We start from the raw sequence: 24401 nt of genomic DNA on the forward strand, positions 1-24401 counted from the left end.
CTACTACGCAGCCAGTGGCACGTGCCTCCTATTCGTGGCCATCTTTGAGTCCCTCTGTGTGGCCTGGGTCTACGGCTACCTTCCTCGCTGACCTATAAGAAGCACATGTACCCCTGGTGGGGAGAGGCCCTAGCTCTGTCCTCCATGGTCTGCATTTCTGCCTGGAGCTCTACAAACTCAGCACCTTCAAGAGCTCCTTGAGAGAGAATTCGCTGCAGCCTGTGTGCCCAGCTGAGGACCAGGCCCAACAGAACCGAGAAGGACCCTCTGCCCATGACACACCAGGACATCACTTCTCAGACTCACAGAGCTAGAGTCTCACCGCTAGGGGGCAGGCCCTTGTTCAGTGCGTATGGGCCTGGCCTTGGGGACGGCTGCAGAAAGGGAAGGAAGATGCAGTCCCTCTGTGCGTCTATGCCCTGCACCTGGTATAGATAAGACAGAGGAGATATTTTGGAATCCACCTCCTGAGCTGGTTGCCTCCCACCCCAACTTCCCTGCCCCAGGGGTGGCTAAACAGGTGTGAAACGCCAGTGTCAAGAGTGTAACCCCTGAGACGGGCTGGGGAGGCTGGGTGAGGGCTGGAGGGTGGGCTGAGGGGTCTGTTTGGCTTTTGGGTCCTCTTACCCTTTATTTCATTAAACCCAAGTTCTTTCCACTGGGGAAAAAAAAAAGTAGTGGCCTTTCTCCTCCCTTCAGCATCAACAATATTTTTAGCTCAGAGGCTTTCACATATTCTTATGACCTTTATTGTCCATTGTTGCAATAAATAAAGCACAAAGCCATTAAAACAAAGCAGCTGTGTGGCTTGAAACACAAGTTTTTTTCCTCCCACCCTTGGAGAGAATGCTGGTTTGTGATCGCATTCTAGAGGACTGCAAGAAGTAAATCATGTTCAAGAAATGACTTATTCCAACAAACACTTGTGCTGGCAAGAATGCCTTCACTCCCATTCTCTGAACATGATTACTTCATATATCTCTGCCCTTTATACACACTGTTCTTCAAACCTGCGATCCCTCATCTACCTTCAATCCACCTGGTGAGTCTTCTTCACACCTCCTGACTTCCATACTTTTCCATTCACTTCAGTTACATGTCTATTAGATCTTCATCTTCATTTCTTTATAATCTAGTGTGCTTAGGGTCTCTTTGTAAGAAATATTAACTTAGTTTAATCAAGTATTAGTGTCTAAGACCTATTAGAGTCAACATGTATTCAAATGAAAATAAAGTTGCTTTTAAACACTGAATTCTTTAAAAGACTACTATTTAAATTCCATTCAATAACCACTTATTGAATGTGTATTATGAAAAAAAATCAATTTGACAATTTATAAATTAACCACCATGCACAGAAAATATAATCATTCTGCTTCTTGCTTTGATTAGATATAATAAAGGCAGCTTCAGTGCTTAAAAACAGTATTTGAATCTTTATATGGAATTAATTCTTTGAACTAATCTTAGCATATTTTCTAATGCTTGTTTTTCATTCATTAGATTTTGTTGATCCTTTTGAGTCTCATAATTCAAAGACTTTGGAAAACTGGGGATAAGGGGGAAATCTTTCTCATGTATCTATGGTCTGGTTGAAAATATTTATGTCAAAGATATGGGACCACAAGCCAAAGTGATACGTAAACGCAATAAAGCGTTAAATCATACTTTTCTTTTTTGGAATATTATTTTTGTATATTTGATGATGATGTTTTACCTAAGTACTATAGTTGGCCTACTACTGTTTGCTCTAAGCCTCACCTCAAATTTCATAAACTTGAGCGGCCATTAATTGTAGTCTACTGGTCAACACCTTCTGGTGTGGAGGACCGTGAGAAAACTCCTAGGTTTTTTCAGCAACTGGGAACTTTCTCTGCTGTCTTGGTTTTGACTCTTTGTCTGGTAGACCACTTCTCAGGTGTCCTCAGTCTCTTGCTTCCTGTCCAATTTTCTCAAATACCTCCATGTTTCTGAATTAAAGCCCAATTTGGAGCTTTTTGAGGGTGATCTTCAGTGTTTAATCTGAACTCTCCCTTTCTCTGGCCACCAGAAGTAACCATGTATATATACCATGTAGACCGCTTTCTAGTTCTATTTCTTTTCCCTCTTCACTATCATGTGCAAGGATATCCTGTCACAGTGCCACCAATAATCTGTACTTTCTGGCCAGGTCATTCTCCCTCTCCCTTCTTAGTAAAAACTTAGTGGTGATGGAATGACTGATCTAATTTTACAATGGTAAGGGATAACTAAAAATAATCACCCATTTCAAAATACTTGCTTTACATCTCAAATCGGACACTTCTGGCCACTTTCTATAATTAAATAATATACTGCACTAACTATTTGTGGTGCATTAACTCTGTTAGGCAACTAGTAAGTACACTAGACTTTCAACTTAATATGACATCTTAAATCTGGTCTACGCCTCTCCTCTCCCGTCTGCACTGCCTCTGTCTTGTTCAAACCCTCATATCCACTCACCTGGACACTCTGAAGTTGTCTCAGAGACTGCGTTCTTACCTAGTATTTCAATAGGCCCTAGTTCATCATCCACACGTCCACATGAATGACCTTTCTAAGCAAGCATCTTCAGTTATCACTCCTACTCAAGCCTCCTTTTCAGTGTCTCAGGATAAAGTCAGATCTCCAAGCACTGCATGTAACCCCTGTCCCTGCCACCTTATTTGGAATTCTGCCCGTGCAGTCTCATCGCTCACCGCATCTTCCTTGTACTGATGGTACTGAACTGTTTGCCATTCTTGAATATGACATGCTGTTTCACAGCCCTACTTCACCCTATGCCTGGAACGCCCTTCCTATTCAGGTCTCTGTGAAGAACATCTATCAGCTTTTAAGATGTGGCTTATGCATCGATTCTTTCCTAAATAAATCTTTTTCTAATGCTCTCCTAGGGTAACCAATCTCCTCCTCCTGTGTCCCTCCCCTCTCTCACAATGTACCACAGGAACACTCTTCTCTCACAGCATTGATAATAATCTTTTTTCTTACTTTTGTATGTAGCTGTCTCCATCTCTACAATGTACATTTCAAGAACATAGAGGGCATCTTATTTCTGTATTCTAACATTCAAAAATAGCACTCAAAAATGTTAACTAAATAATGAAGATACCATTTAAAAGCAGTATGTTATTCCTAAGTTTTCTCAGCATCCCTTCTGAGGTGCAGACAACTTCTAACATCTCCACACATATGTCCTGCAAGTACCTCAAGTTCAAAATGTCCACAACAAAACTCATTTTCCCTGAAAGCTACTCTTTTACCTGACATTCGTAAGTTGACTAATGATATCAAGATCCACCCTTTGACCCAAACTAAAAATTCACCTTCCTATTTCCGGTCTCTCTCTCTTTCAGTCTACCCTTTCTAGTTGTCTATCTAGATAAAAATATCTCTGATAATGCCACTTCCCTACTTTCAAAAATGCATTCTATGGCTTATTAGGATAAATTCAGACAATCTGGCAAGAACCCTCACAATCTGGCAACATCTACCTTTCCAGCCTCATTTCTTGCAATTTTCTCCCATGAACCTTAACTTTAAGCTCCACAGAAATGTAGGTATGTGGACAATAGCAAACCATCTCTAATGGAAATACAGATGTCTCTAGGTGTCAGAAGCAGGAAAAGAAAGCAAAATCCAATCGTCTTGTCATGTTTAAAGGTGTTGTAAGCAATGGTAGTCATCTATTCATGGAACTCACACATGTACAGACCCATACATGTCAGAAGAGGGAAAACGGGTGGGTGTCCAGAGAGCAATGGCCAACGATATCTGGCTTTCAAGAGAGAGTCATGATGGACCTGGGGAACAAGGACAATCTCTACAAGTATTTTTGATTTGGGAAGTGCCTAGCACACAGCAAGTACTCAAAAAAAAAAAATCTGTTGATTGAATGATGAATGCATTGGACAAAATATTTCATCAGACCTCACTATAAACATCCTAAGATTATTTACTTCCCTTTGCTCCTGGATGAGGGGCATGAGCCTTCTCATCATGTGAAAGGGACCTCCCTCATTATCAGTTAATAAACTGGCCTTCTGGTTTGCATAGCAGTCTCTTCTCCGTGGATCTGAATAGTCTTGAGTCAGAGCACAAAGTGAATCTTGTGAATCTGAAATGCTGAGGACCCGCTCTCAGGCAACAGTGTACTGCCTGACCCAGCATAAGCCTGTAAGGTCTCCCGGTTGCCAGCCAGTCTCTCCCAGCGCCACTTCAGCTGCTCACAGGAATACCTACCACATCTCTGCCGCTGCAGATATGTTAAAACCCAATTAATGTCGCACTGCCTTCACGAAGATTCTTTGACACCCCCCTTCCCAACCTGGTTCAGTTGTTCTTGTTTTTGTACTCTCATCTTTACTCAACTGTATTGGTTGTCATATGATACTGTAATTATCTGACTGCTTCCCTTCTAGCCTTTGCATGCTTTGAAGGCTGGCATCTTTATTATGTACTTCGCTCATAATAAGTACAGACTCACTGAGTGAATTCTTAAGTCTGATTTCAATACCTCACTCTAACTCTGTTATCTAAAAAGTGAAGGAAGAAATGAAATTAATTTTCATTTATACTAATTTGAAAGAAAACAGGTGTCATAAAACATTTCAGGAGATGAGAAATTTTTAGAAAGCAGAGATATTTACTTGTTAAATACAGAAATTCCTATTAGGAAGGCTAATTTAAACCCATTCTGTGTACCAGGCGCCTGCCCTGTGTCACTCAGTCCAGTCTAAGTGTTAGTTTCCTCATCTGTAAAACAGGATTACCAATATAAATCTCCTAAGATTTCTGTGAGGACGAACAGAGGTAACGCATTTCTAGAAGTCTCAGTAAAAATAGTTATAGATATGACATTTAATATAAGTAAATCTACAGAATCACATATTAGCAAGAAATCAACTTGTCTTATCTTCCACTGGGAACTTCCAGGGAAATAAGGAGCTTCCTCTCACTACTGATCATACAAAAGTAAAGTTAGTTGTCGTCAGTCCCCACCCCACCCCCAGGCCCGGATAAAAAGGGAAGGCTGCAGAAGGAGGCCCTACATGTGACCCTTGGTCTGGAAAATAAGTCAGTTGGAAACACGGAGCCTGCCTACAATTCCCTCTTGCAAAAAACCTGTGATCTCCAAAAGGATGCTGGTTCAAGAGGTGATGTTAAAGATGGGAACTCTGGCGTGAACAAACTTGAAAACTTAAATGAAGCCTCTAAGAAATATGACTACATTAGCTCTTGAATGTTATTAGAAAATACGTAGCATAGCTATCGAAAATTCCTCTTACGTTCTTCTGGTTTCATTTCAGTGATTTTTTGTAGCCAGTTTTTCCATGTTTGGCAGTCACAAGGCTCATGTGCTTCACCAAGGCACTCCCTAGAGAGGAAAACATGGAAAAGGCAATTTAAAGACATTCTTCATCAATGTGAAGGTAAAAGAATAGGTGGGAAGGACTCTTCCAACTTTAAAGCTGAGAAAACTGAGGCACAGTGACTACGGAGAGATGAAGCATTGCAATCGAGGAACTGAAAATGGGATTCCAAAGCTTGATACCGCCAGGTCAGTTGTTTTTGTTTTTTAATCAGTATATTCATTTACACATTTTTAAAAGTTCTAAATAGATTACTTAATATTGATAAGTTAGTTTTGCAGGCCTTAAAGAGCTATAAAATATTTTCATCAATTAGGTTTTCCTCCTAACACTTTAAACTCATGCAACCCAAACTGTGCTTGCCTGGCGAGAGCACTGCCTTTGCCCAGGAGCATGTGAAACACGCAGAGGAGCAGGCCCGGCTGGACCTACTGATAGAATCTGTATTTCATCAAAATTACCACATGACCCTCTGCCTTTAGAAATTTGAGAAGTACTGTTTTATATCACGTTTTTGTCATGACTTTTATGTCTGAACCCCCAAGTAACATCTAGGACAATCTAATTTACTTTTGAGTTTGATAAATCCCAATTTATTGTTTCATTGTAATTTGGCAAATTTTTATTTAAATAATTAAAAATATATCAATTTATCATTTGTAACTTAATTATATATTCTTTCTAGAGCTACATAAAAATCAAACACTAAAAAGGGCCTAAAGCCTTTACAAAGTACTTATTTTAATTCAGTATGATGCTGTATTCTATAGTACAAAGGTGATTACTATAGTTAATAACAAAATATCATTTTGGGGCGAGAAAAATTCAATCTACAGGTGTCATCATCGTTGTCATCGTCATCATCATCGTTGTCATCACCATTATCATTTTAAACAAAGATCCTATTTGCCAAGTTTAAGTTTGTTAGGAAGACATACCTACTGACTCAGGTAGAGTCTTATAAACTAAGAAGTAACATTTTACTATATTTAGACTGTATCAATTCTATTTCACACCCATTAGGAGGGCTACTATTAATAAAATGAAAGATAACAAGTATTTAGGAGGATGTAGAAAAATAGGAACCCTTGTGCATTGCTGGTAGGAATGCAGCTGTTTGGGGAAACAGTTTGGTGGGTCCTCAAAATGTTAAACATAGAATTATCACATGATACAGCAATTGCACTCCTAGGTATATCCCTAAAAGAATGGAAAGCAAGGACTCAAATTTTTACACCAATGTTCATAACAGCATTATTCACAATAGCCAAAAGATGGGAACAACCCAAGTGTCCACTGACAGATGAATAAACAAAATGTGGTTTGTACACACACAGTGGAATGTTAGCCATATAAAGGAATGAAATCTGATACATGCCACAATGTGGATGAATCTTGAGACATTAATGCCAACAAGTGAAATAAGCCAGACGCTAAAGGACAAATATTGTATGATTCCACTTATATTACATATTTAGAATAAGGGAATTCATTGAGAGAGAAAGTAGATTGGTGGTTACCAGTGGCTGAAGGGGAGGGAGGATGAGAAGTTACTGGTTAATGCTACAGAATTTCTGTTTGGGATGATGAAAAGTTCTGAAAAGCCAGGGGTGATGATTACATAATATTATGAATATACTTAATACCACTGAATTATACACTTAAAAATGGTTTAAAGAAAAAACAAAAGCACCAATTACTTTCAAAGAGTAATTTAGTTTCTTTTAAATTCCTGACATCACCAAATTTGGCATTTGGGAAATCTTTTCCATAAATGCAAGTTTTATAGAGTTCCTTAGTAACTTAGTGGTAACTTAATAGTCATTCAAAAAAAATTAGGTAGATTAAAAACAGAAGTAGACATATTAGATTCACTTCAGTACATATTAAAATCAACTCTGCTTTCCAGAAATGTAAGGGATATCTGTGATAACTGTTAATTTTAATTTGGCACACATACTACCACACACTAATGTTAGAAATATGCCACAGATCTAGGAACAGTGTCTCCATATGGTGCTTGAGAATAATGTAGGAATACAGAATCTCTCTCATGACTCATTAAAAAAAAAAAAGTGTAAAATAGTTTTCTATATCTGCAGTACCCAAAACAAAGCAAATGAAGCCAATGCAATAAATTATTTCCATTAAGTTTAAGATTTTTTTCTTCCTGGAAATTAATCAGCATATTCAATATTTTTTTCCCCTAGAATCAATACCAGTATGACAGGCTCTACTGTTAGAACATTTTTTTGACAGAATGAAGAAAACAATCATGCGGAGAAAAAAGCCCAATGTTTTCAAATAAAGTCTGAAAAAATAAATGCCACTTCTTCAAAAGGCTGTAAGTGCTCATCAGTGTGCCTGACTCCCCAGGTTGTGTCGCATCGGCAGCAACAGGTTTCTGTTTTGAGAACCTCACAGGAGGAAACAGGGGAGCTGCTTCCTCAGGAACTAGCCTCAGCAACAGGATCACTTCTGGGTGTTATAACTGGTTGGCACAGTTTCTATTAGTTTCCAATGCAATGCAAAGAGTGGGTATAAAAAGGAGAAGCTAGAGCAAGCGCTATAAATTACAAACAGCCAGAGCAGCCATTCTTCAAAGTATAGTAATAACAATGCAACTGAAATAACAGGTGACTGATAATCTCGATTATTCCATGTATAGGGAGAGAAATTATTCTGAGAGTTATTAAGATACTGGAATGTCCTGCACAAAACTGGAAAGCTAAATTCCTGAAGATAGTTTTAAGCAAGACACCAATGACTGGTGACAGTATTCTGACAGACCTGGTACCTGTTGTTGAAACTGTACCTCAAAATGTCACTAAACTTGAATGGGAAGGGGAGTTTTGGCACAGTCAGCTAAAATTTAGAGACACCAATAGAATGGGTTCGTTCAGGAAAAAAGGTACCCGGTAAGAAATTATAAAGGAAAAAAAATAATGTAGTCTAACCTAAAATTCTTAAACCTGTCCAAATATGATTAACTAGTATCAAGAGATCAAACGATGGCTGTTTCCTTGAAAATTTATCAATGTGCACAAATGTTGGCAGAAAAATGAAAATAGGCAAAAAGTGAAAATAGTGCTTAGCATTTGTTTTGTGGCGAGCCATTTGTAGAGGCAGTGTGCACCCAGAGCAGCAACAGTGGCACTGCTGAGGGTGGGTATATGTCAGTGTTATTTTAGGTTTTATGTGTGATTTGGTATGATTGGGTAGGTTATTTTTGGGTCTGGGAACGATCAACATTTTTCCATGTAAATGAACGGTAACTGCTTCTTCACTTTATGCCATTGCGGCTCAGGAAAGGTTTCATAGGATAGCTAGGAAAACCTCTTAATTTAGATGATTATGCTACTTTGTATAGAGTAGATATTTAAACAGGGTCTTAGGATTGATTTCTACCATCATGTTTTCATTCCTGGCCTAGAAAGACTTGGTAAATGTTCTGCAAGTTGGCAGGACTCTATGATACTTAAATAGCTGAAGACTGCCAGTTTGGAGAAATCTTTTTTTCCAGAAACAGAGCTATTAAGCTAAGGGTTTGAAACTCTGATTTTGCAAGAGAAGATGACATTCAATTATCAGGTCCACAAACAAGGACAACCTCATTTACTTTGCCCGGAAGGCTCTTAAAGAGTCCCTTTGCCTGTGAGGTCTACGGAGAAGGAGATGAAACATGAAACTATGGCTTTAATTCAATAAAGACTCATGATGCTAACAAGAGAGTCCGTGTTATCAGAATCCTTATCCTGGGTATTGAAGGAAAACAGAATGAGATGATGACAATTTTAATACAAAGACATTCACTTTCAAAGTTTTCCCAAATACTCGACAAGTCTGCACATTGTACTCTAATTCACTGGAAACTCAAAAGGACTAGAAACCTAACACTGTGATTTCTCACCAGGTGCATCACTATCATTCAAACCTTCCGATTAGGGGTTCAAATCGGTTTCGTGGTGGTGGTGACACGATTTGAAAGGCTTTGCATAATTTCAATAAATAAATGCTCCACAGCTGGATGAGCTACTAAGCCTCCCTATTATTATTTAGGATATTTTTGCCAATTTTAGTAACTCTAAAATACGTTTGACTGTCTATGGATTTAGAAGAGATAAATTCCAAGTAAGTTTCTCAGTTTTCAATGGAGATATTGGTGATTAAAGGGACCAGGGACATTTGGAGGTGATACAGGTGAGAAATGACTACTCTATCAGGTTAATTCTGAATTCTCCCAGATTAAGATTTTGGTAGCCAAGGAATAGTGTTGACAACAAACCTTTAAAGAACTGTCTCAGAGGAAAAAGACTGTGTCAGTTCAGAGGGCAAAGAAGTTACATAGTAGCATATTCTCCTTAATAAAAAGAAAACAGAGGGGAGAAGGTCATTGGCTCAAGTGAGAGTTCATCAGGTTTTAAACACTGTCTAGGGCTAATATTGTCGAGATTAGATATATTGCAAATTATACAGGCCAGGGAGAGAAAGCCTTGTAGGTAGTTACTAAGGGCTCAGAACTGGCTGGTGAACAAGTTACAATAGAAAGGGCTATCCCATGGTAGGAAGGGAAATGCTTATTTCTACCTTCCCTCCTAACAATGAATTCAGTTATATCAAGACAGACATCTCTTGGGGGTAACTCTAAACTGATTCTGTCACAGGCAGTTCTTAAAAAGACAGATATTACTATTGCCATTTCTTGTGGTTTTTGTAATCATCTCTAGAGAATAATTCTGAGCTTTTGGCGGAAAGAAAGAAGCAAACCCAGAATCACATGCCTTTATTTTATAAAGATCTCTCTTGCAAAACTTCCTTTTGCCTGAAGCCGATTTTGCCTCTCCTCACGACACTAGATAAAGGCAGCAAAATTCTACTTAGAAATTTTTTTCTTTAATTTTTAGAATTTCTGATTATAGGCAAAGCTCTTACACTATAGGAAGAAGAGTAGGCAGAAGCTCAGAATATAAAATTAAGAATGTGGCTGTGTTCCAGTAAAACTTTATTTTCAAAAATTGGTGCAGACAGTAGTTTGATGACACCTGACCTAGAGTTCTGCGCTATATATAGATTGGAATTTCAAGAAATATTTTTAGCTAATGATAATGATGATGAAGGCAAGAAAGGTACCTTTTAGTGCAGGGATATTTCCATAAATGTGCTTTTTTACTATCTAGCACTGCTACAATGTGATTTTGGTTTCTGATAAGTAGGTAAGTAAAGAGTAGAGTTTTACATTCATCTAAAGTGGATCCTTGTATATGTGATAAATCTGTAAATGAGCCAAAAGTAGAATACTATTTCTTTTTTTGATCATTAACTAAAACAAAAGTTAATTATCATTGAATCTACTCTTAATAAAGCAGAATGCTGGTATCAGACACACATATACAGTTACATAGCCTATCCATTATTGATTTAACATCAGCTGATATTTACTGAGTACTTACCAGGCACTGGAAATTAAACAAAACACAAGACACACAAAGTGATTCCTAACTAAGACTGTGCATTATAATCAATCACCTGAGACTTTTTTTTGGAAGCCCACTCCTAAACCTATTAAATCAAAATCTCACTTGCTGGGTGGGGCCTGGGATGAAAATTTGGAAAAGCTGTCTTCGTAATTCTGGGCATCTCTGATTAAGAATCACTTCTAGAGACTTCTATTTTAAGAAAACAAAGTAAAACGAAACATTTTCTAATCTATGGTCAGCAATTTACTATTAAGAGTTCAAGTACATGGGCTCTGGAATCAAGTAAAACTGGGCGGTAATCCCATTTCTGCCATTTCCGAGCCGCATAACCTTGGGCAATTTCTCTGTTCCTGAGTTTATTTATCTGTAAAATGGGTATAATAGTGCTCAACTCATAGCATTGTTGGGAGAATTCAATATACGAAAATATTTGGCACAGTGCCTGGCACACATCAAGCACACAGTAAATATAAATTATTACTACTCACTACACATTTTTTTAATTAATAAGAATGCTATCAAACATACATACTACAATTTAAAGGCCTGATTCAAGGAACCAGCTCTCTTTAAAACCTACTAGAAAGGTGACTAGGGTGATTCCAATTTGTCTTATACTGACCAGCAGAAGAGGTGTCCTTTTCCACAGTCCACAGCCGGAGCTCTGAGCAAGGGGAAGCTGAGTGTATCAGACCCAGATGTATTTGACCCTTGCTTTGTTAGTCTGACAGCTCTTTCACAGCCTGGAGTAGGACACCATTTAATGGCAGGATTATTTTCAACAAAGGCCTGTTTAAACAGCAATAACAAAAGACAACAAAAAATATTTTAACTCCAAATTCTAATATAGATTGTGTTCCTACGTCAATTTACTTGAAAGCCAAAAAAAGAAAAAGTGAAATAATAAGGAGTTAGTCAGTCTCAAGAAATACTGGGCCAGCTGAGTGGCACATTGGTTAAGAGCTGGCTTGGGAGGCCAGAGGGCCCCGGTTCGGATCCCACATATGAAGGCCAGTGACACTGCCCTCTACAGCTAAGATGCTGAACAACAGCTCAACCTGGAGCTGGGCNGAAATCAACTTGTCTTATCTTCCACTGGGAACTTCCAGGGAAATAAGGAGCTTCCTCTCACTACTGATCATACAAAAGTAAAGTTAGTTGTCGTCCCCCTCCACCCTACCCCCTACCCCGGATAAAAAGGGAAGGCTGCAGAAGGAGGCCCTACATGTGACCCTTGGTCTGGAAAATAAGTCAGTTGGAAACACGGAGCCTGCCTACAATTCCCTCTTGCAAAAAACCTGTGATCTCCAAAAGGATGCTGGTTCAAGAGGTGATGTTAAAGATGGGAACTCTGGCGTGAACAAACTTGAAAACTTAAATGAAGCCTCTAAGAAATATGACTACATTAGCTCTTGAATGTTATTAGAAAATACGTAGCATAGCTATCGAAAATTCCTCTTACGTTCTTCTGGTTTCATTTCAGTGATTTTTTGTAGCCAGTTTTTCCATGTTTGGCAGTCACAAGGCTCATGTGCTTCACCAAGGCACTCCCTAGAGAGGAAAACATGGAAAAGGCAATTTAAAGACATTCTTCATCAATGTGAAGGTAAAAGAATAGGTGGGAAGGACTCTTCCAACTTTAAAGCTGAGAAAACTGAGGCACAGTGACTACGGAGAGATGAAGCATTGCAATCGAGGAACTGAAAATGGGATTCCAAAGCTTGATACCGCCAGGTCAGTTGTTTTTGTTTTTTAATCAGTATATTCATTTACACATTTTTAAAAGTTCTAAATAGATTACTTAATATTGATAAGTTAGTTTTGCAGGCCTTAAAGAGCTATAAAATATTTTCATCAATTAGGTTTTCCTCCTAACACTTTAAACTCATGCAACCCAAACTGTGCTTGCCTGGCGAGAGCACTGCCTTTGCCCAGGAGCATGTGAAACACGCAGAGGAGCAGGCCCGGCTGGACCTACTGATAGAATCTGTATTTCATCAAAATTACCACATGACCCTCTGCCTTTAGAAATTTGAGAAGTACTGTTTTATATCACGTTTTTGTCATGACTTTTATGTCTGAACCCCCAAGTAACATCTAGGACAATCTAATTTACTTTTGAGTTTGATAAATCCCAATTTATTGTTTCATTGTAATTTGGCAAATTTTTATTTAAATAATTAAAAATATATCAATTTATCATTTGTAACTTAATTATATATTCTTTCTAGAGCTACATAAAAATCAAACACTAAAAAGGGCCTAAAGCCTTTACAAAGTACTTATTTTAATTCAGTATGATGCTGTATTCTATAGTACAAAGGTGATTACTATAGTTAATAACAAAATATCATTTTGGGGCGAGAAAAATTCAATCTACAGGTGTCATCATCGTTGTCATCGTCATCATCATCGTTGTCATCACCATTATCATTTTAAACAAAGATCCTATTTGCCAAGTTTAAGTTTGTTAGGAAGACATACCTACTGACTCAGGTAGAGTCTTATAAACTAAGAAGTAACATTTTACTATATTTAGACTGTATCAATTCTATTTCACACCCATTAGGAGGGCTACTATTAATAAAATGAAAGATAACAAGTATTTAGGAGGATGTAGAAAAATAGGAACCCTTGTGCATTGCTGGTAGGAATGCAGCTGTTTGGGGAAACAGTTTGGTGGGTCCTCAAAATGTTAAACATAGAATTATCACATGATACAGCAATTGCACTCCTAGGTATATCCCTAAAAGAATGGAAAGCAAGGACTCAAATTTTTACACCAATGTTCATAACAGCATTATTCACAATAGCCAAAAGATGGGAACAACCCAAGTGTCCACTGACAGATGAATAAACAAAATGTGGTTTGTACACACACAGTGGAATGTTAGCCATATAAAGGAATGAAATCTGATACATGCCACAATGTGGATGAATCTTGAGACATTAATGCCAACAAGTGAAATAAGCCAGACGCTAAAGGACAAATATTGTATGATTCCACTTATATTACATATTTAGAATAAGGGAATTCATTGAGAGAGAAAGTAGATTGGTGGTTACCAGTGGCTGAAGGGGAGGGAGGATGAGAAGTTACTGGTTAATGCTACAGAATTTCTGTTTGGGATGATGAAAAGTTCTGAAAAGCCAGGGGTGATGATTACATAATATTATGAATATACTTAATACCACTGAATTATACACTTAAAAATGGTTTAAAGAAAAAACAAAAGCACCAATTACTTTCAAAGAGTAATTTAGTTTCTTTTAAATTCCTGACATCACCAAATTTGGCATTTGGGAAATCTTTTCCATAAATGCAAGTTTTATAGAGTTCCTTAGTAACTTAGTGGTAACTTAATAGTCATTCAAAAAAAATTAGGTAGATTAAAAACAGAAGTAGACATATTAGATTCACTTCAGTACATATTAAAATCAACTCTGCTTTCCAGAAATGTAAGGGATATCTGTGATAACTGTTAATTTTAATTTGGCACACATACTACCACACACTAATGTTAGAAATATGCCACAGATCTAGGAACAGTGTCTCCATATGGTGCTTGAGAATAATGTAGGAATACAGAATCTCTCTCATGACTCATTAAAAAAAAAAAAGTGTAAAATAGTTTTCTATATCTGCAGTACCCAAAACAAAGCAAATGAAGCCAATGCAATAAATTATTTCCATTAAGTTTAAGATTTTTTTCTTCCTGGAAATTAATCAGCATATTCAATATTTTTTTCCCCTAGAATCAATACCAGTATGACAGGCTCTACTGTTAGAACATTTTTTTGACAGAATGAAGAAAACAATCATGCGGAGAAAAAAGCCCAATGTTTTCAAATAAAGTCTGAAAAAATAAATGCCACTTCTTCAAAAGGCTGTAAGTGCTCATCAGTGTGCCTGACTCCCCAGGTTGTGTCGCATCGGCAGCAACAGGTTTCTGTTTTGAGAACCTCACAGGAGGAAACAGGGGAGCTGCTTCCTCAGGAACTAGCCTCAGCAACAGGATCACTTCTGGGTGTTATAACTGGTTGGCACAGTTTCTATTAGTTTCCAATGCAATGCAAAGAGTGGGTATAAAAAGGAGAAGCTAGAGCAAGCGCTATAAATTACAAACAGCCAGAGCAGCCATTCTTCAAAGTATAGTAATAACAATGCAACTGAAATAACAGGTGACTGATAATCTCGATTATTCCATGTATAGGGAGAGAAATTATTCTGAGAGTTATTAAGATACTGGAATGTCCTGCACAAAACTGGAAAGCTAAATTCCTGAAGATAGTTTTAAGCAAGACACCAATGACTGGTGACAGTATTCTGACAGACCTGGTACCTGTTGTTGAAACTGTACCTCAAAATGTCACTAAACTTGAATGGGAAGGGGAGTTTTGGCACAGTCAGCTAAAATTTAGAGACACCAATAGAATGGGTTCGTTCAGGAAAAAAGGTACCCGGTAAGAAATTATAAAGGAAAAAAAATAATGTAGTCTAACCTAAAATTCTTAAACCTGTCCAAATATGATTAACTAGTATCAAGAGATCAAACGATGGCTGTTTCCTTGAAAATTTATCAATGTGCACAAATGTTGGCAGAAAAATGAAAATAGGCAAAAAGTGAAAATAGTGCTTAGCATTTGTTTTGTGGCGAGCCATTTGTAGAGGCAGTGTGCACCCAGAGCAGCAACAGTGGCACTGCTGAGGGTGGGTATATGTCAGTGTTATTTTAGGTTTTATGTGTGATTTGGTATGATTGGGTAGGTTATTTTTGGGTCTGGGAACGATCAACATTTTTCCATGTAAATGAACGGTAACTGCTTCTTCACTTTATGCCATTGCGGCTCAGGAAAGGTTTCATAGGATAGCTAGGAAAACCTCTTAATTTAGATGATTATGCTACTTTGTATAGAGTAGATATTTAAACAGGGTCTTAGGATTGATTTCTACCATCATGTTTTCATTCCTGGCCTAGAAAGACTTGGTAAATGTTCTGCAAGTTGGCAGGACTCTATGATACTTAAATAGCTGAAGACTGCCAGTTTGGAGAAATCTTTTTTTCCAGAAACAGAGCTATTAAGCTAAGGGTTTGAAACTCTGATTTTGCAAGAGAAGATGACATTCAATTATCAGGTCCACAAACAAGGACAACCTCATTTACTTTGCCCGGAAGGCTCTTAAAGAGTCCCTTTGCCTGTGAGGTCTACGGAGAAGGAGATGAAACATGAAACTATGGCTTTAATTCAATAAAGACTCATGATGCTAACAAGAGAGTCCGTGTTATCAGAATCCTTATCCTGGGTATTGAAGGAAAACAGAATGAGATGATGACAATTTTAATACAAAGACATTCACTTTCAAAGTTTTCCCAAATACTCGACAAGTCTGCACATTGTACTCTAATTCACTGGAAACTCAAAAGGACTAGAAACCTAACACTGTGATTTCTCACCAGGTGCATCACTATCATTCAAACCTTCCGATTAGGGGTTCAAATCGGTTTCGTGGTGGTGGTGACACGATTTGAAAGGCTTTGCATAATTTCAATAAATAAATGCTCCACAGCTGGATGAGCTACTAAGCCTCCCTATTATTATTTAGGATATTTTTGCCAATTTTAGTAACTCTAAAATACGTTTGACTGTCTATGGATTTAGAAGAGATAAATTCCAAGTAAGTTTCTCAGTTTTCAATGGAGATATTGGTGATTAAAGGGACCAGGGACATTTGGAGGTGATACAGGTGAGAAATGACTACTCTATCAGGTTAATTCTGAATTCTCCCAGATTAAGATTTTGGTAGCCAAGGAATAGTGTTGACAACAAACCTTTAAAGAACTGTCTCAGAGGAAAAAGACTGTGTCAGTTCAGAGGGCAAAGAAGTTACATAGTAGCATATTCTCCTTAATAAAAAGAAAACAGAGGGGAGAAGGTCATTGGCTCAAGTGAGAGTTCATCAGGTTTTAAACACTGTCTAGGGCTAATATTGTCGAGATTAGATATATTGCAAATTATACAGGCCAGGGAGAGAAAGCCTTGTAGGTAGTTACTAAGGGCTCAGAACTGGCTGGTGAACAAGTTACAATAGAAAGGGCTATCCCATGGTAGGAAGGGAAATGCTTATTTCTACCTTCCCTCCTAACAATGAATTCAGTTATATCAAGACAGACATCTCTTGGGGGTAACTCTAAACTGATTCTGTCACAGGCAGTTCTTAAAAAGACAGATATTACTATTGCCATTTCTTGTGGTTTTTGTAATCATCTCTAGAGAATAATTCTGAGCTTTTGGCGGAAAGAAAGAAGCAAACCCAGAATCACATGCCTTTATTTTATAAAGATCTCTCTTGCAAAACTTCCTTTTGCCTGAAGCCGATTTTGCCTCTCCTCACGACACTAGATAAAGGCAGCAAAATTCTACTTAGAAATTTTTTTCTTTAATTTTTAGAATTTCTGATTATAGGCAAAGCTCTTACACTATAGGAAGAAGAGTAGGCAGAAGCTCAGAATATAAAATTAAGAATGTGGCTGTGTTCCAGTAAAACTTTATTTTCAAAAATTGGTGCAGACAGTAGTTTGATGACACCTGACCTAGAGTTCTGCGCTATATATAGATTGGAATTTCAAGAAATATTTTTAGCTAATGATAATGATGATGAAGGCAAGAAAGGTACCTTTTAGTGCAGGGATATTTCCATAAATGTGCTTTTTTACTATCTAGCACTGCTACAATGTGATTTTGGTTTCTGATAAGTAGGTAAGTAAAGAGTAGAGTTTTACATTCATCTAAAGTGGATCCTTGTATATGTGATAAATCTGTAAATGAGCCAAAAGTAGAATACTATTTCTTTTTTTGATCATTAACTAAAACAAAAGTTAATTATCATTGAATCTACTCTTAATAAAGCAGAATGCTGGTATCAGACACACATATACAGTTACATAGCCTATCCATTATTGATTTAACATCAGCTGATATTTACTGAGTACTTACCAGGCACTGGAAATTAAACAAAACACAAGACACACAAAGTGATTCCTAACTAAGACTGTGCATTATAATCAATCACCTGAGACTTTTTTTTGGAAGCCCACTCCTAAACCTATTAAATCAAAATCTCACTTGCTGGGTGGGGCCTGGGATGAAAATTTGGAAAAGCTGTCTTCGTAATTCTGGGCATCTCTGATTAAGAATCACTTCTAGAGACTTCTATTTTAAGAAAACAAAGTAAAACGAAACATTTTCTAATCTATGGTCAGCAATTTACTATTAAGAGTTCAAGTACATGGGCTCTGGAATCAAGTAAAACTGGGCGGTAATCCCATTTCTGCCATTTCCGAGCCGCATAACCTTGGGCAATTTCTCTGTTCCTGAGTTTATTTATCTGTAAAATGGGTATAATAGTGCTCAACTCATAGCATTGTTGGGAGAATTCAATATACGAAAATATTTGGCACAGTGCCTGGCACACATCAAGCACACAGTAAATATAAATTATTACTACTCACTACACATTTTTTTAATTAATAAGAATGCTATCAAACATACATACTACAATTTAAAGGCCTGATTCAAGGAACCAGCTCTCTTTAAAACCTACTAGAAAGGTGACTAGGGTGATTCCAATTTGTCTTATACTGACCAGCAGAAGAGGTGTCCTTTTCCACAGTCCACAGCCGGAGCTCTGAGCAAGGGGAAGCTGAGTGTATCAGACCCAGATGTATTTGACCCTTGCTTTGTTAGTCTGACAGCTCTTTCACAGCCTGGAGTAGGACACCATTTAATGGCAGGATTATTTTCAACAAAGGCCTGTTTAAACAGCAATAACAAAAGACAACAAAAAATATTTTAACTCCAAATTCTAATATAGATTGTGTTCCTACGTCAATTTACTTGAAAGCCAAAAAAAGAAAAAGTGAAATAATAAGGAGTTAGTCAGTCTCAAGAAATACTGGGCCAGCTGAGTGGCACATTGGTTAAGAGCTGGCTTGGGAGGCCAGAGGGCCCCGGTTCGGATCCCACATATGAAGGCCAGTGACACTGCCCTCTACAGCTAAGATGCTGAACAACAGCTCAACCTGGAGCTGGGCTGCCATGAGTCGCTGGCAACAGCATAGGCTGCAGTCCCTGCTGCAGTGGGTTGCCATGGGCTACCGTGTAGCCAGCAGCCAGTGTGAGAGGCCAGCAGCCGCCGTGAGCGGCTGTTCAGAAGGCGATGACTGATCGGCCTCGCCCGGGAAGAGCGCAATGATGGTGCCAACTTGGGCCAGTGAAGCAATGTCCTCCACAACTAGATTTGAAGAACAAAAGGACAGCAACTTGTCTGTTCCCCTTTCCCCAATTCCCCAGCGCTGTTCCCATCCCCCAATTCCCCCCAAAAAATCTTAAAAAAAAAAAAAAGAAATACTTAAAATAGTACTGGATAGTAAGAAACAACTTTTTTTTTTTAAGTATAGTTGACATACACTATTATATTAATTTCAGGTGTACAACATAGTGATTTGACATCTACATAACTTATGAAGTGATTACAATGACAATTCTAGTAACCTTCGGTCACTAAAAAGTTATTACAATATGACTGACTATATTCTCTATGCTGTACATTACATCTTTTTTCTACTCTTAGTGCCCTTCACCTTTTTCACCCATCCCTCCCCACCCCCTCCCCTTTGGCAACCATCAGCTTGTTCTCTGTATCTATGAGTCTGTTGAGTTTTGCTTTGCTTGCTCATTTGTTTTGACCTTTAGATTTCACATATAAGTGAAATCATGAAACAACTTAATAAGAAGAAAAAAAGTGACTATTACCTAGTAATGACATCATTTAAAAAATTTTTGTTTCTTTAATCCTAAAACCAGGTAGATGATGATAATGTAAAAATGCAATTATTCACACTGGAAATGTGCAATTTAAAAATGTCTTCTTATACACTGTGCCACTTTTCTGATGGAACTATAAATAGAATCTTGTATGTGATTATCAGTTGCATTAGAACAGTAAGTTTCTAAATGACATCCTAATAGTACATAAAAATCAATATTATGATGCTTTACAGTAGGACTTCTTTTTTTTACAAGTCCATACCATGGGGTTTAGACTACAAAAAATCTGCACAAGGCAGTTAAAATGTAACTTTTAAATTACCCTCAAAAGAAAGTAACTCGCATACACTTCTCAATAACTCCTGAATGAAAACAAGATAGAAAAAAAGATGCAATAAACAGAGTAAGTCATCATATAAAACTATTACTTGAAAATAAAAAAATTCCATAAATTTCTAAGTTAATAATCTTTATTTCTAAATATTTATATTTAGGAGTGTAAAATATAATGTCTTTTGGAAAACTTAAAATAGGTACTGCCTATTTTGAACATTATCTTGATCAGTTATAAAAATACAACAGGTGGGGCCGGCTGAGTGGCTCAGTTGGTTAAAAGCTTGCTCAAGAGTGCGAGCTCTGAGCAACAGGGTTGCTGGTTTGATTCCTGGCCCGAGCTGAGCTGCCACTGAGCTGCCAACAGGTGGCAGGATGGCTCAGCTAAAAAAAAAAAAAATACAACAGGCAAATCAGTAAACAGTTCTGAGCAACAGTTCTATTGTTTTTGTAACTACTTTAGCTTTCCAGTTTTACTTCTTTCATGATTATAAAATAATGCTTTAGCTTAAAATTTTAATTAATGCCACCATTCCTTTATGCAATTTTTGTGACAGACAAAAGTTAGAGTCCATTATTTTATATTTTCAAAAATAAAACAAAAATATTAAATAAAATCTGTTGTATAGGTTTCATAAAATTAAAGTCACAGAAGTCAGACATAATCGCAGCATACCTTAATATCAAACTGTAGGTATCGTTTGTCCATCTCCTTAGAAACTACACTCTCTATGATATCCACAGGTACAAGTTGGAAGCAATCATACGCAGGACAAAAAATGTTGTGAGCTTCACCTTCTTGAATTTTCAGATTCAAAAACCTATCAAAATTACCAATTGATAGAAAAAAGGCAAAGATATAATTTACATTCTAAGAATTTTTTTCCTTATGCTGAATTTTCTCTTAGAATATAATTAAACTAACACCAATGACTAAAGTATAGAATATGAACTGTAACACCGAGTCATATAATTCACAAACAGTATTGTACACTTATTATCTGAACCATTCATTACATATACACATATACAGAAGGTGCCAAAAAAGGATACACATTTTAAGAAAGGAAAACTGTATTAAAATTGTAATAATATATACCGATAACAAAAGCTGAACACAAGTCACGTTTGACTTCTGTAATTACAAAAGGTGCTCAAAGTGGTTACCATCAGCGTCCAGACACTTCTGATTATGGAGAACTACTGCTTGAGCAGGACTTGAGCTGTGTGAGGCCTCCCAGATCTTCCCTTGTGAACATCACAAACAGTACCATGAGTTTCAAACTTATCACGAATACGTGCAACCATTTGGCGTGTTGGAGGTTCTGCTGCATACTCACATCTCCACTGTCGTTGTACTTCCACAACATTCTCAAATTTCAAATACCACTTCAAAATGGTCTTGCGCTCCTCGCACAACAACCGTGCTTTAGCCATTTTCTTCGACTGTCCTTCCTGTCTCATGGTGATGCTAGCATTTATTTGATTAACACCATCTTTTGAGCGAACGTCATATATGTTGCTACTATAATTCAATTCAACTTCGAAAAGTAATACATAGATAGCATCTCTTAAAATGTGTATACAATTTTTTTGGCACCCCCAGTATTTATGTTTTATATATCTTTACATGTTCTTGTTTTACTTCACCTTCTCTAAAAATTAGAGATAATATATTTATTTAACATTAAAAATTCAGAAAAATTTTAAAAACATTAAAAATTTAGAAAGGTCATATTCAATTCTCAGTATTCTACACCTTTAAATAAAAAAGAACGACTGTACAGAATTAAATCAAGGATAATTCGAGAGATTTTGGAGTGGCATTGGAATATACTGTATTTTGCAGTGTAGAATGCCCTCCCGTGTATAATGCGCATCCACCCTTTTGGCCCAAACTTTCAGGGAAAAAAATCTTTTGTTTTAATTTTTTAATTCAAATTTTTATTTGTTTACATTTAGGTGCTTGTTTTTGTATTATAATTTTAGCATTTATTTTTTAACATATTATGGTACAAGAAATTTTATGTAACAGTAACAAATTTACAATATTTTTGCATCCTAGAAGGCCCAGAACTCTTCATCATTGCAAGCTCATTGTAAGTTCAACAAAACCGATTATCATATTCCAAAATTATAGGGTATTATTTTGCATACGGATATCATTATTGATTTCTAGAGTTATACTTTTAAATCATAAGCATAAATAAAAGAATTAAAAACATTTATATAGATATAGAATTAGTACTACCCATGTATAATTCCCCTCACAAATTTGGGCAAAAAAGTGCACATTATACACAGCAAAATACAGTAGCATACCTCTTTGAAGAAAAGGATTTCTGCTTATATTTCATTTAGGTGAATTATTAAAATGAGTTTCATGTCCTACTCTAGGCATACTAGTTGAGGTAGTAGGGAAAAGACATCCTGCAAAGTGGTAGGAATCTAGCCCAAAGTGAATTAAGTGGTTAAGCACAGGATTTTGAGTTAGAGAATGCCATGACTCCCACTAGCAAGTTATACGATCTTAAAAATTTTTTTATTTTAACTGTTCTGTGCCTCAGTTTCACTATCGGTAAAATGGAGATAGTAATATGTACTTTTTGGGGTTGATACACAGGTTTTATGACATAATGTATGTGAAATATCTGCATGGTGCCTCACACAGAATTAGAATTTATAAATTTTAGCAAAGGTTTTATTATTATTAATAAAGCCTATAGAAAAAGAAAAAAAAACAGAAAAAATAGAAAACGAGGCAATTAAATAACCATTCTCTAGTCACCACCATCAACAACAGCTTGATTATTTCATCTCCTACAGTATCTTTTTCCTTTAGTTCTCTGAGTCTCTTAATGCCATTGCACTTAAAAACATTCCAGCTTCTTGAGACCTCATCACATCTGCTCCCTCAGCTCCATCTCCTTCTTCCTCCACAGTCTCGTCTTGGCAATTAGAGAAAACAGTCCTCTCTTAATATCCTCACTAGCACACCTCCAATCTAGCCATATCTTAGCAAAGATTGTCTTCTTCCCACTCAACTTCAGTGAAAGAAGGCTTCCTCACATGTGTTCCCCAGGATAATTCTTAAATCTTCTGGCCAGCTCTGGGACTTGCATTATTCATTAACATACTTTCCCTATCTGTCTGTCTGTCTGTCTGTCATGGATCTTATCCTTGACACAATAAACATGCTCAAGTTTTTCCTATCCTGAAAACCTTTCTCAACCAAATGACCTCTTATAGTTTCACTTTCCTTTTCTTCCCAAAGTTTCCTGACTAAAGAGCTGATGATGATTTGTCACTGCTTCCTCAGGTCTATCCCATGCACTTCTAAACCTGCAACACTTAGGCTTTTATCACCTCCTCACTGACTGGCTGGTTCTCAGCAAGGACATTACGACTACCCATGAGCTCAAACTAGTCGCGACTTCTGTTTTTATTTGCTTTGGCTTTTCTAGGGCATCAGACACTGCTGAACAGTTCCTTCTTTCAGCTTCTCGCTTCTCTCTGGCTCCCAGGACTTTCTAAGGACTGGTATTCTCTTACCTCTGGTTGTTCCTTGTCCATCTTTTTTAGTACTGCATTTTACTCTCCTTATCACTTGTGTATTACTGTTCCCTAGGGTTTTCATGCCACCAGTCTTCCCGTCCCATTCCATACAGTCTTCCTGGGTAACCTAAATACCTCTAACATAAACTACCACCTATATGCTAATAACTCTGAAATTTAAAGTCCAGATCACTCTCCTTAGCTCTCGATCTTGGTTACACACAATATTTTTGTTTAAATAGCAAAGCATGATGGCTTAAATGTTCCATAGGCATTTTAAATTCAAAATCTTTTTTAAATTTAAATTTAAATAAAAAGATTTAAATTAAAATCTTCCCCTCTATTTTCAATAAGATTTAAAACCACACAAACTCCACAAAACTCTGATATAGAAGGGCATTCTGCACCTTAGTTACCAGTTAAAAATTATTTGTATTACTCAAATAATACAGGAAAAATAATTTGTGTCAGGAAAAACAATTTGGCAGAAGGATGGACACAGCATTCAGGGGAAAAGGCTGGAGAGAACAGCACTCAGAGTGGGATCTGGGGATCTGTGAGTATTCCTGAGACTTTCCAGGGGGTTTATCAGCTCAAAACTACTTTCAAAATGGTATTAAGACTTTGTTTGGTTTTTGGTTAAAACTGCTGGTGCCTTAGCATGAATCATGGCAGTGGCACTAGAACTATATTAGTAGACTTTGTACTCTTCACTGCTCTATACTTGCAGTTAGAAAAAAGCCCAATTTGCTATTGTTATTTTCTTCCTTTTACTTTATCTTATTTTAATTTAGTCTTCATTTTCTAGCTTCTT

At 37.1% G+C, this 24401-nt stretch overlaps 1 protein-coding gene across 1 annotated transcript in view; it reads right to left on the minus strand.

The window, feature by feature from the left end:
* ANKIB1 (ankyrin repeat and IBR domain containing 1) overlaps positions 1-24401 on the minus strand; it is a 129726-nt gene that overhangs the window by 23068 nt on the left and 82257 nt on the right. The window contains exons 8-10 of the mRNA XM_019633570.1: positions 20709-20853; positions 18516-18682; positions 12333-12421 (exon numbers count right to left, since the gene is read on the minus strand). Of these exons, the coding sequence (XP_019489115.1) occupies positions 12333-12421; positions 18516-18682; positions 20709-20853 (401 nt within the window). The remainder of the gene's footprint in view (positions 1-12332; positions 12422-18515; positions 18683-20708; positions 20854-24401) is intronic.

This window comes from Hipposideros armiger, unplaced genomic scaffold (genome assembly GCF_001890085.2).
Source record: "Hipposideros armiger isolate ML-2016 unplaced genomic scaffold, ASM189008v1 scaffold_1343, whole genome shotgun sequence".
NCBI classification, from domain to species: domain Eukaryota; kingdom Metazoa; phylum Chordata; class Mammalia; order Chiroptera; family Hipposideridae; genus Hipposideros; species Hipposideros armiger.